The 11,403-nt window shown below is 40.3% G+C and overlaps 1 protein-coding gene across 2 annotated transcripts; it reads right to left on the minus strand.

The window, feature by feature from the left end:
• Positions 1-1,393: 1,393 nt before the first annotated feature.
• pcgf1 (polycomb group ring finger 1) lies at positions 1,394-8,519 on the minus strand. Of its 2 annotated transcripts, none has more exons than XM_046406801.1 (9): positions 8,364-8,519; positions 7,030-7,135; positions 6,721-6,873; positions 6,397-6,468; positions 5,151-5,256; positions 4,944-4,986; positions 2,447-2,530; positions 1,872-1,952; positions 1,394-1,573 (listed from the first exon to the last, which is right to left on the minus strand). In XM_046406801.1, exons 1-9 carry the CDS (start codon positions 8,448-8,450, stop codon positions 1,523-1,525), a joined length of 783 nt encoding a protein of 260 aa, XP_046262757.1. In that variant the 5' UTR covers positions 8,451-8,519; the 3' UTR covers positions 1,394-1,522. The 2 variants fall into 2 exon arrangements, with proteins under 2 accessions (XP_046262757.1, XP_046262755.1); XM_046406799.1 differs by having other exon boundaries at positions 2,447-2,533.
• Between the last annotated feature and the right edge of the window lie 2,884 nt (positions 8,520-11,403).

Raw genomic sequence — 11,403 nt, forward strand, 5'->3', positions numbered from 1 at the left:
CAAGTAGGATTCCTTGTCAGGCTCTCACAGTGCAGGCTGCAGTAATCCACCAAAGGTTTTCCTACGGTTTTCTCCACAAGCCTCTGAAGTGCGCAATAAAATATCACCAGAGTTAGAGTGTCACATAAACATTTAAAGACGAGGCGGAATGCCAGTTGGCTTAAGGTGCTTTTAAATTTTGTGGTGGCAGCTATGTTGTTTAAAGGAGCACTCACTGCACTGATTTTACACATGAAGCAGAGTTTATTCAGCATAAGGAGAAGTGCAGCTCGCGTGTAAACAGTTGGATACTGTTTTCTGTGGCTGTGGATGGAATTTTTTTTATTGGGCTGGCAGACCGCAAATGTTTAACAAAAAATCTGCCATACAAACTAGGAGCGTGAAGTTTGAAAGTTTGATGGTTCATGCAGGATCTGATGGAAAATGCTAATGAGCCCTATAATTGGAAATGTAGGTCTCAGTGTGTTCAAAGCTTTGACACGTCAGGATATCTCAGCCTTTGCTGTGCGAGCTTTGGCCATTTGCTCAAATGGCGAGTCCCCCCAAATTGACAATGCAGTGACCTTTTTGACCACCATACTATTAACTATGTTTGGTATAACAAAAACACTGCATGATCACCAGAAACATACACGATATAGCAAAAAGCCTGGTGTTGGCAGCATTCTTCGGTGGAGAGATCTCCCTGCAGGAGGGAATGTAGAAACGAAAATGAGAGCAGAGAAACAGAAAAATCCTACAGGAAAAACCTGCCGCAGTCTGCAAAACGAACTGCAACTTGGGGAGAGGATTTATCTTTCAGTAAAACAATAACTCCATGAAGTGAGAGCTACACAGAAATGGCTTCAAGACAACAATGTCTGGCCAAGTTGGAGCGCAGCTTTTTGTGCAGGACTTTAAAATTACCGTTCACTCGCAGTCCCTATGAAACCTGACAAAGATTGAGCACTTCTGTAAGGACAATCGGAAAAATGCGACATCCAGATGCGTGAAGCTGATGCAAACCTATCCACACAAACGCAGGATTCTAACTGCAGCCAGAGGGGATTCTGACGTAGATTGATTTGAGTTGGGTGAGTGAGTGAGAGATTTCTGTGAGAGATTTGTGCTCAAAAGTGCAATTACGTCTTCTGAGGCAAAAATATCAAAAACATCTTGTTCAAACGGAAGTTGTTGCTTGAATTTTTCAACGCAGAAAAGGTTATAAAGGGACGTCCAAAGTATAAACTTTCAGGTAATTCAGAATTTAGTTCACATTATATAAATATTAGAAACTGGTCAAACAGAGGATTACTCCACCATCCATCATGTGATTACACACTCTTCTGACACACTGTATATCTATATGGAGATGAAAACATTCTGTACTGTCAGCAAGTAATAGAAACTATCATTTTTCACATTTTAAATTTATTTTCAAAAATACAAAACAAGGAAAATAAGTATATGTACACAAACACTATTAAAATAGAATATGTATGGTACAAAATATGTACAGCTGTCCTCAGAGTGAAAACGAGTCCTATCTGGTCCTTTTGTCCTTGATGGTGTAGTGAAGGACTAACGGCTGGGCCTGGGGGAGAAAAGATTTAAAATATTATATCTGAGAGGGAAACGTTTAAAGTGAGGTATATGTTAAATATTAACACCTTCTAAATCACAAACTAGAAGTTCATTCCATTATATTTTTCATTGTGTGTCAAGTCCAACATTGTGCTCCATCTGGTCACACTACCGACAACTCTGTTTAAACTGAAAATGACATCCTACATTATCCTAAAGTTCTAACAACAGTGCAGAGAAAAAGAGTTTTCAAATGTGAAGGAACGTGTAACATTTGTTGGCACTAGTTAACAGTAGCCGCACCGTACCTTGCCAAACCAGTGCGAGAGCCATAACCGTTTCATGGTCATGTGATCGGGCAGAGACTCGTTATTGAACAACATCTGGACCTATAGGGAGACGACACAAACACACGTGAAGGGGAGTCTGAATTTGCATGTTGTCAGTTTAACCGACGGTCCAGGAAGTTTCACTGTCAAGTCACTTGGCTATGTAGCACAGAGCATAAGTCATGTTGCAGTGGTTATCTGCTGGTTACCTGTGGTTAATATAGTACTATGTCATGGCATGAGAGTGTACCAGTATGAGTTTACTATATTCCTATATTCAGCATTTTAGCAATTATTTGCAGCATTCTCTTTCTGACTGCAGCCAACACTCACATATATTTGGTGTATAATTATCCAAATTTAATACTGGAAATATAATCTTTTTCTCTTCCCTGATGTGGCCAATGTAGAGTCGTCTTGCTAAGAGATAATGCAGATTATTATCACTGTCACAAATCTGTCCTCATTAGCGTAAGCCAAACAGGTAGACAAATCTTTCACGGAAAACCATGTGCACGATGTCTCCTTTAATGGAGTCAATGACAGTTACTGACCTGGTGTTTTTCCACGTTCAGCCGATGACAAAGCACTTTCCGCAGGTGTCTCACCTCCGCTCGAACCGAACAGCGGACAAACTTCTGCTGCAGAGACAAGGTCACACAAATGCACCGTAAACCTTGAGATGAGCAACGTGGCACGACAAAGCCAAGAGGGTAATTCCAATAAATCATGACCAACTACTGAGACCACCAAGGGGATACAGGGAGATTTCTCGCTTATAGTGGAGGTTAAGAAACCAGATTAACTCCAATATTTAAGATGTGACTGTGCCATGCAAACAAATTGCTCATTTTACACTCTAATTTGTTGTTTGGAGGTATTACCTGTTGCAAAAGTAACCTTGTACTCTGAGAGTATGCAGATATTTTTGATTCAGCTGTTTAGATCATGTAAAAGCTTGTCATTCATATCTGTCTCTTTAGTTTTCTTGTAACACTAGTTACAGGAAGTACAGGAGTCTTGACTGCTGTTTTTTAATTTTAACGTTCAGATATTTTGTGATTTTGTCCTCTATTCAAAGTTCACTGTAACATACTGTTCTGTAACAAAGAAATACATAGAAGCACACAAGAAATGTAACCTAACAACTCAGAGCAAGTGAACTGACAGTGTGTGGCCTACTGCTGTTCCATTTAGAGTCACAGTGAAGAAAAATTCAGCTTACTGCTGGACGTTTTACAGTCCCAATTGACTTACTGCCCATTATTTAGCCAGTTGAACTTCCTTTTTCCCCCTGAATGCAGTGCAAGACAGTATTTCTTTAAAAGCTGAATTTCCACTTCAGTAAAAACAGTGGCTTATAAACTGGACATGCAGGGGAGAAAGAATAGCAAAGGTTAAGAGTCTAATTCAAACCCAGAACAGTGCAAGGACATGGACAAGCTTAACCCCATCGGCATGATTAAGCTTAGTTTTTTTTATTTTATTTTTAATAGGCGTGGTCCTTGCTGCCAGCTAATCTAAGTTCACACAGAGGTTAGAGTGAAACATGACTGCATTTCAGGAGCCAGGAATGGAACCAATGAAGCAGCGTGTTCCCATTACATAAGGGTAACATTGGATACAACAATAAACAACATTTCATTTTTACTGTGTGGTCAAAGAGGACATGGGAGGAGGATGGTGATGTCGTCCCAACACTTGCAGCAGTCACTTCACTGAAACTCCTAATTAACATACCACGTCACTGTTCCAAGTTTTGAATATTTTTCTTATACTGTAAAATCAGATCAAAAGATCAGAAGAACAATCCTCTGCTGGTCCGTTTGAGTATATCTCTGGAATTATGGCAAATGACTGATGGTTTGCAAGAGTAAAAAAAATCTGCTATGGTGAAAACATAATTAAAACCAATAAAATCTGAAATCTTGATTCGAGCACCTCATGGGCCTCTGTTAAACAAGGGTGCCCTCTGCTGGCTGACTGAAGTCTTTCCAGAAGGTACATCATCCAGTAGGTACAACATCTCATGCACTTAAGCAGTTAAATAACTCTGATCTTTGTACAAGTCATAATTCACTCCCAATCTGGGCATTTTCACCCCCCCCCAACCACACACACACCACTCAACAAATTGCCTTGTCAAGAGGATCCAACCACATGGGGAAAACCCCAAGCAATAACTGACAAATGAGGCCTTTTTTTCAGTTCAGTGAATTTCAAATTGGTTAGCAAGAGCCTTTCGAACACACACACACATTTAAACTGCCAAGATGTAAACATGTATGAAAAGGCATCAGCAAACACTAAGACTGGACATACTGTATGACAGGAAATGAATAGGGATAGCTGTTATACTTGGCTGTCCTTTCATGTTCAAATTAAGTTTTGAATTGCTTTCACATTTGAGGATTTTCCTCAAAAGAAGAGTTATGAAAGTTTCAGACAAAGGCATGCGTCTGTCCAAAAAATTTGCTAGAAAATTGTCTAGCAAAGGCCCCAGAACTGGTGTCTTTGTCAACTGAAAACAAAGACTCTGAGGCAGCTCTTGGACATGAATACACTGATGTGTGTGTTTGCATGATTTGACAGAGTTTTCTGATCTTCTTAAGCCTTTGTATGTCAGCACTAACCACTACAAACTAACCCCACAACTCTTGCACAAACTATTATAAAATCTCCAATTGTTGAGAAATTAGCAGTTTGGTTGGGAAATAAAGAATGATTATATGCCTCACTGGTGTACTTGCCCCCACTTATCCCTGTCTCTCTGTGAGAATGAGGCAGCCAGAGAAACCAGCTCTGACTGCTGAATTCTGCTGTTGCTGCAGATGTCACTGTGCCATGTATTTGCTTAGCAGTTAAGGGCAGAAAATTACTTGTTAAGGCTTCAAAAATGTGCCTCTGGAGACATGTTTTGCACAGCTGTGCAAATCCATGAGCCGAAGCGCTTTGAAGGCATCCATAACCAGCTCAACAATTTCACTAAGTATACAGACCTGAAATACAACACTAAATACATTTAGGACTTCCCTGGTATTAATGACTTACCTGGAGAGTAAGTTTTGCTTTGTCTTTTCCAGAAAATGATGAACTGAAAAGACAAAACAGTAAAGAATTTTATGTTCAACAGGTTTAGCTTGAAAGACTGACACATTTAGAAGCTCATTTTGCTGATATTTTATCAGTCTTATTTCACAGAAATTCCATGAAATTAAAAATACACACTAAAAAAGACTAACAGAAGCAAAAGCTCACCTTAGCCTTTCTAAACACAGCGAAACCTGCTCATCATATCTGTAGAAGTGGGCTTTTGAATGGTCGAAGCTTGTATATGGTAAACCTGTAGCATCGGGCACAGCATCTGGTGAGAAGAAAGGGAAAGGGTTTTCAAATTTACAAAATCAAAGCACACATTACTCACCATTGTGGGCGTTACTAGTTTAACTACATCTCTCAATAGCGCGGTGGACATCACTGTTTGCTGAATCAAACAGTGTTTGGTAGCTTAGCTCTTTTATTGAATATTTTGAAGTAACATTAGCATGGTGGCATCCACACAAGCTACATTTTCTCAAGCATTTCTGAAGTTCAAAGAAGGACAAAGAGGATCTGAGCCTGAGGGAGTCAGGATCTTTATTCTGCTGTTACTGTAGTTTGAGATGAGTCAGTGAATTTTAAGTCAACTTAGTTTGTCCTGTCTGTTTATTGTAAAAAATAAAATAATAACAGGTTTGTACTAAACTACTTTTGCCAGCTTTGCCAGTGAAGTGAAGTGAAGTGAAGTGAAGAAGTCAAGCAGCTTGCCCAACACTGTTAATCACCATGTCAAACACGTAAACTGTGGTTGACAGTCATGTGAGCCCTGTGAAGCGCCATGCAGAAACACCACAGCCATCAGATCAGAGAAGCAAACACTTCAAACAGACGTGGTGGAAAACTGTTTTAGAGGGTTATAATTATTTAAATTCACTGTATCACTCAATCCCAATAGCAACCAGTGAACTAAATGCTCTGATTAAAAAAAAGGGGGGAAAAAAATCCAGTATCTGTGGCTGTTGCAAGTTCATCCAATCATTTTAAACCTGTCTACCTACGCACACTCTGCCCGAATTCATTGGCTGGAGTCTTCCACAAGGTGGCTAAACTGCTAAAGCTGTTAGCGAGTTAGTCGCACAGGAACGGCAGAGAAAGAGCAGCCAAAATTTCTGAATACTAACATGCTAGCTTGACAGCTGAAAGTACTAACAATAGCCATGTTTGTTGCGTGCTCATTATGACACTGTAAGGTGGGCTACAGGAGGTGGTTGGATACAGTTAGCGATGACAGCTATGTGCTGAGCTCCTCTTGGTGGAGTGATTTTGGACAGAGTCCTGAAGGGATGGGGTGGGGTTTTTCTTGGGTCAGATACTTTCAGAATCTAAATTACTCTTGCTGGTGTCTCTAACATTGTCAAGCCCAGCTTTAGTCAGACACTGAGACAATATTAGATTCAAGACTTACCGTCTCCTGTCGGCTGGATGACTCTCTCTAACCCACGTGACTGATAAAATTCCTTTATTCTTTTGTCTTCACCTGTTTAAACAGAAAAATGGCTATGAGACAAACGTGACAATATAGCCACAACGATGATTTATGTATGCTAAAAACCGCCGATTTAATGCTACCTACTGTATCTACAGAATCAACTTTTATTTATAGTAAAACATTTTCTCTTTAAGGTTAATTTTGGACTGCATAAGTGTCAACCAAAACCATAGACTGTCATGGGTGCTTTAGGTCATAACTATTCACAACACAATAAAGACAGCTTTTTTTTATACATACTTTCTTGTAGCCCTGGCACCAGTTTGTAGACAATGTCCTGCATCACTCGATCCAGTTTGAGGTTGAGTAAAGGCTGTGTTTCATGGATTTTGATGTTGCACATTGGACAATACTTGCTCGTTTGCAGGTATTTCACGATACAACTTTTACAGACTGTAGAGTGGAAAGAAAGAAAGAAAGACATTTCGTTCTCATTTTGATGACTTCCCTCCAGCTAAACATTAGGCTATCCATGCGAAATTGCAAAAACACTACAAGTTAATGACCTGAGAACAGATGATCATTTTGTCCAACTCTGTTTAAACTCACATGTGTGTAAACACTCCGTAATTGTTGTGGCATCTATGAAGTACCCCGCACAAAGGTAGCAGACAATGTGTTCGTTCAGGTCCTTGATCTTCAACTTGACCTCCTCCTGTTAGGCCAAACACAAAGGTGCTATTAATCTGTGGTTGGAAGATTTGACAATTTAAGATTGAAATTGACCCTGAAAACTTCCACAGTCTACTTTTGAACTGTAGAGACTGCAATATTGAATATGCTCTTACTTCTGCTTCCATACATCACATACCTTCACTGACCAGCAGATCAGCACTATGTGAACAAACCAGGAATGATAACCCGATACATGCACGTTATAGCTAACAACGTGATGGATAAAGAGCCTGGGCCAAAAACAAACCGTCTTTAAATGAAATATTGTGCTGCACTGAAATTATAAATACAGACTCTATTAATATTTGCATACTGTTGAGGTCAAAATCTACTTTACTTTGTGCCTATTTTTAGAGAAAACTGGAGGAAGAACACCTGTGTATGTCTAAAACACACATGATTGCAAACTTCATGTGGCCACTGCATAAAGAACAGAAATTTTGGCCCGAAGAATCTACTTGCATTCTAGGAAATGACCTCGTGCTTTTGGACAAGACAGGCGACGGTGACCTTTGACCTCCGTGTGAGTCGATGGCAGTAGCCCAATTATAATGCAGGTAACCAATAAAACGTATACTACATAATTATATACAGGCTAATTATCATCCTAAAATAAAGCTCGGTGTGAGCGGAGTTTCTATCCGTTTTGACAGAGAAATGTTTCACGGACCGACTGGACTCGTTGAGACCAACGGTTCACACTGACTTTAAATTTAAGGCTCCTGAACAAACATTTGTAAATGCGATAACGAGGCGAGCACCCATCAAACACACAAACCAGCGAGGAGTTGGAAACAGCGCCGTTACTTCGATATATGAGAGCCGCGAGAGAACCTACGGAGTGCAGCGGCCGTCACCGTCCCACTTCAGTCTTGCATCACTTGAACTACACGTAAACTCTCGGTTAAACTGACGAATATAACTGCATATCCGGAGTAAAACGAGTGAAATAAGAGTTAGTTGGTAAATCCGCACGTTGTCGCACTGTTGAGGCAGAACAACACGGCTGGACTCCCATCGTGCACGCATGCTCAAACGCTGCTCCCTTGAAAGCGCCTGAGCTTTGCGCTCCCTCTCCTCTCCATCAGCGCCGCGTAGACGACAACGATCTCCCGTTAATGCGCGTGTTTAACTCGTCTCTGCTGCGGTTTAGCTTCCCGTACGTTTATCCCACAGCGCAAGCAAGCTTGAGGAACACGACCACTCACCTCATTCCTCAGCGGGTCCAGTTTGTAGACGGACTGTAGCTGATTTCGTAGCCGCATCGCTATGGCCATCGGACCTTGCTCCGCCATCTTTGGAAATTATGCTTACTTCCGGGTAAACCGGAAGTGTCACTTTGTGCATGCTGACGAAGGCGGGTAGCTGCGAAACATAAACGAGCAAAAGGTAAATAAATAATACAAATGTAGATACGAATAAGGAATCACTATACCAGCGACAGAAAAGGAAAACACTGTTAAATACATACAGTCACGCTATCAGTATGCACTCCGACATATTTCCTTTACTTTTTTCTTAAACAAAAAAAAAGAAAACAACTAAAAATGCTACACACTACATTGAAAGGACAAAATTTAGTCAAGGTGTTCCCAAATTACGAACCACCCGAGGATGTTGGAGGTGTAAACAAAATATGGTGTAGGCCTTATACAAGGAGAATATACCTATGTCAAATATAATTCTTATCTGTGTAGAGCTGGCATAAGGTCACACATTTGCAACATCCTCAACATCTGGCATCTTCCACTTTGTTGACCCAGAACATATTTATTTAGACCTAGTAGTCAACAATTTGATATATTAATTTAATTTTATATATTAACTGGTCTAGCTTATCTGAGAATGCTGTATATTTAACGTGGAGCCTTTTTACACTTGGAGTGGGAGCTGTGTTGGAGAATGTAAATATGTTCTTAATGTAACTCCAGACATTATTCATTCATTTGGTTTTCATTTGGTTTAGCCCTGTAAAACAACTCATTTTTCAGAGAAGCATACCACCAGGATGTAGTCAGTTTTAGTTCACCCATTTGTCAGCCTCTTCTCCTGGCAATAGAGGGCACTGCAGGCACACACTTCAGGCGAATGTTTGCAACCACCGGCATCTGATGATATTTACACGGCCTCATGTAAAGAAATGTCATTCAGTCGTTCATGCACTCATTTATTTAATGTATTTAATCCCATTGAAACTGAATTCACTATACCAACCCACTGCTCTGTGGGCCAGGCATTTGCATTGTCTGTACACAACATGCATGCAACGTCTACATGTTGGTGTACACTTTGGCATTGTATCCCTATGTTTATTGTCTAATTCATTTCTGTTTTTATTTAATTACTCATGCAAACCCACTTATGAGATCATGTAAGCTGTACAATTGTATACAGTAATCTAATGGTATCTTAAAACCTGCTGATAAGATGGACAAATGTATTTTGCATTAGATTAAAAGTATGTTGGCAATGATGCACTCCCACTCCTGGTATGCAAACCATGTGTATAACATGGCAGGGTGCTGAGGTAGTGCCATGCCTAAAGGTGTTCCGGCCTAAAAGGTGAAGTGTGGGAAAAACTTTGTTAAGCCTCAGCAGCACACAGAGCACAGTGAGTCTTGTAACCTGAATCCTTTGACATCTTAAGCCCTACAGTGCTTAGGCATCATGGAGGGTGGGCCACTCTCGCCACTGTACACAGTCCCGTTAGGTCAGGTGAATTATGTCACCTTATGACACCTTGATGAGGATCCCCTGAGTATCCAGCATGTAGTGACAAAAGATAAATCCAAAAAAGCCACAAATCCAAGTAACAACATACAGTAAGTGTTTAGATTGTCCAAAAAATAAGGTGCAAATGTACATATTTATTTGAATTTCTTAAAAAAAAACATTGAATACAATACACAGTAAAGATTTGCATGAGCTAAATTAGACTGAAAATGTATTTGTTTCATTAGAAAAACAACTAAACTGACTTTAATTGGCTTTACATAGCTAATCTTTGCAGCGGTGACCCTTTCACGTAGAGCAGCACTTGTGTCTGAAGTGTTTGAACCCCTGAAACTTTTTGGGAGTTGAATGGGTACTTCTCTACCCTCTCTGAACAACAAGCATTGAGGGGCTCTTGGGAAAAGAACTGAACCACTGGCTCGATGGCCTGCAGTAGAGGACTGTGGTTGTCCTGGGCAGCTCCCAGACCTGTGTTTAAATATATGAAGTAGTGTGTTGAAATGAAAGAAAGAGTCTGTGGGCTCAGCAAACACATCCCTAGATAATCATGTGGCTTATGTATTTGGGGCAATATTATTTAAATCAACAGTTTGCAATGCGTTATGCTGTATTTTTGGGATTTATTCAGGCTTTTGCAGCGGTGAGAAATCTTCTGGTTTTATACATGTAATACATCTGAGGTTTCTACTCAGACGTGGGCTAAAACCAGTTCATGTTTTTTCCAAAAATTACTTAAAATTATTTAATTATGGGAAGAACCAAAAAATAATGGCTTTGTGGAAAAATTCATTTTCACAAGGGGAAGAAAATGTATTCTTGGTTGTGGCTGAGTTGCATCTGAATTAGCGTCTACCCTGTTTCAACAGGTCGACGTACTGGTATTACATGTGGAGGTCTCCTTGATCCCTCCCAGAGGGCTCCCAACTTGTGGACCACCCAAAAGCTGCCGCCCTAAACAAAGACTCACCCTTCATTCATCCTTTTGTATATTCCCAGTGTAACAGAATGACTGGCAAGTAATTCCTACCACTTCAGCAAGTCTGTAGCAGCCAGAATGACTGTAGAAATTATTTATCGAGGCTGTTGGGTGCTTTGTTATGGACGTCTATTGTTGACAATTAAGACTCATAACTGATGCAGTTTTCTTTGGATTTCGTTATTTTCTAAGATGTTACCAGGTCTTTTCAATGCATGCTTATTTCAAGAACACCTTGTTGGGCTCTTTTGATGAAAAGACAAGCACTTGCCAATGAGGTCCAAATCAGATTTAGTCAGTATAAATTGGAAAAAGGGCACATGCAATATATTTTCATTCTTGGCAGCCTTTTTGAGTTTGAAGAGCTGTTGATCAGTCTCGCTTCACCGAGTCTTCATAGTCAGGCCTTGTGTCCCCTGCTGTCTGCCATTTCCTCTTGCCATGTAACATCTTATCTGCTCAGCCCACAAGGTCACTGCTTATCTGATTGACAGGGCTTTGACTCCTCGCAATATCCAAATAACCTGAGGGCCTGGAGG

Source organism: Scatophagus argus, chromosome 12 (genome assembly GCF_020382885.2).
Source record: "Scatophagus argus isolate fScaArg1 chromosome 12, fScaArg1.pri, whole genome shotgun sequence".
Taxonomy (NCBI): Eukaryota; Metazoa; Chordata; class Actinopteri; family Scatophagidae; genus Scatophagus; species Scatophagus argus.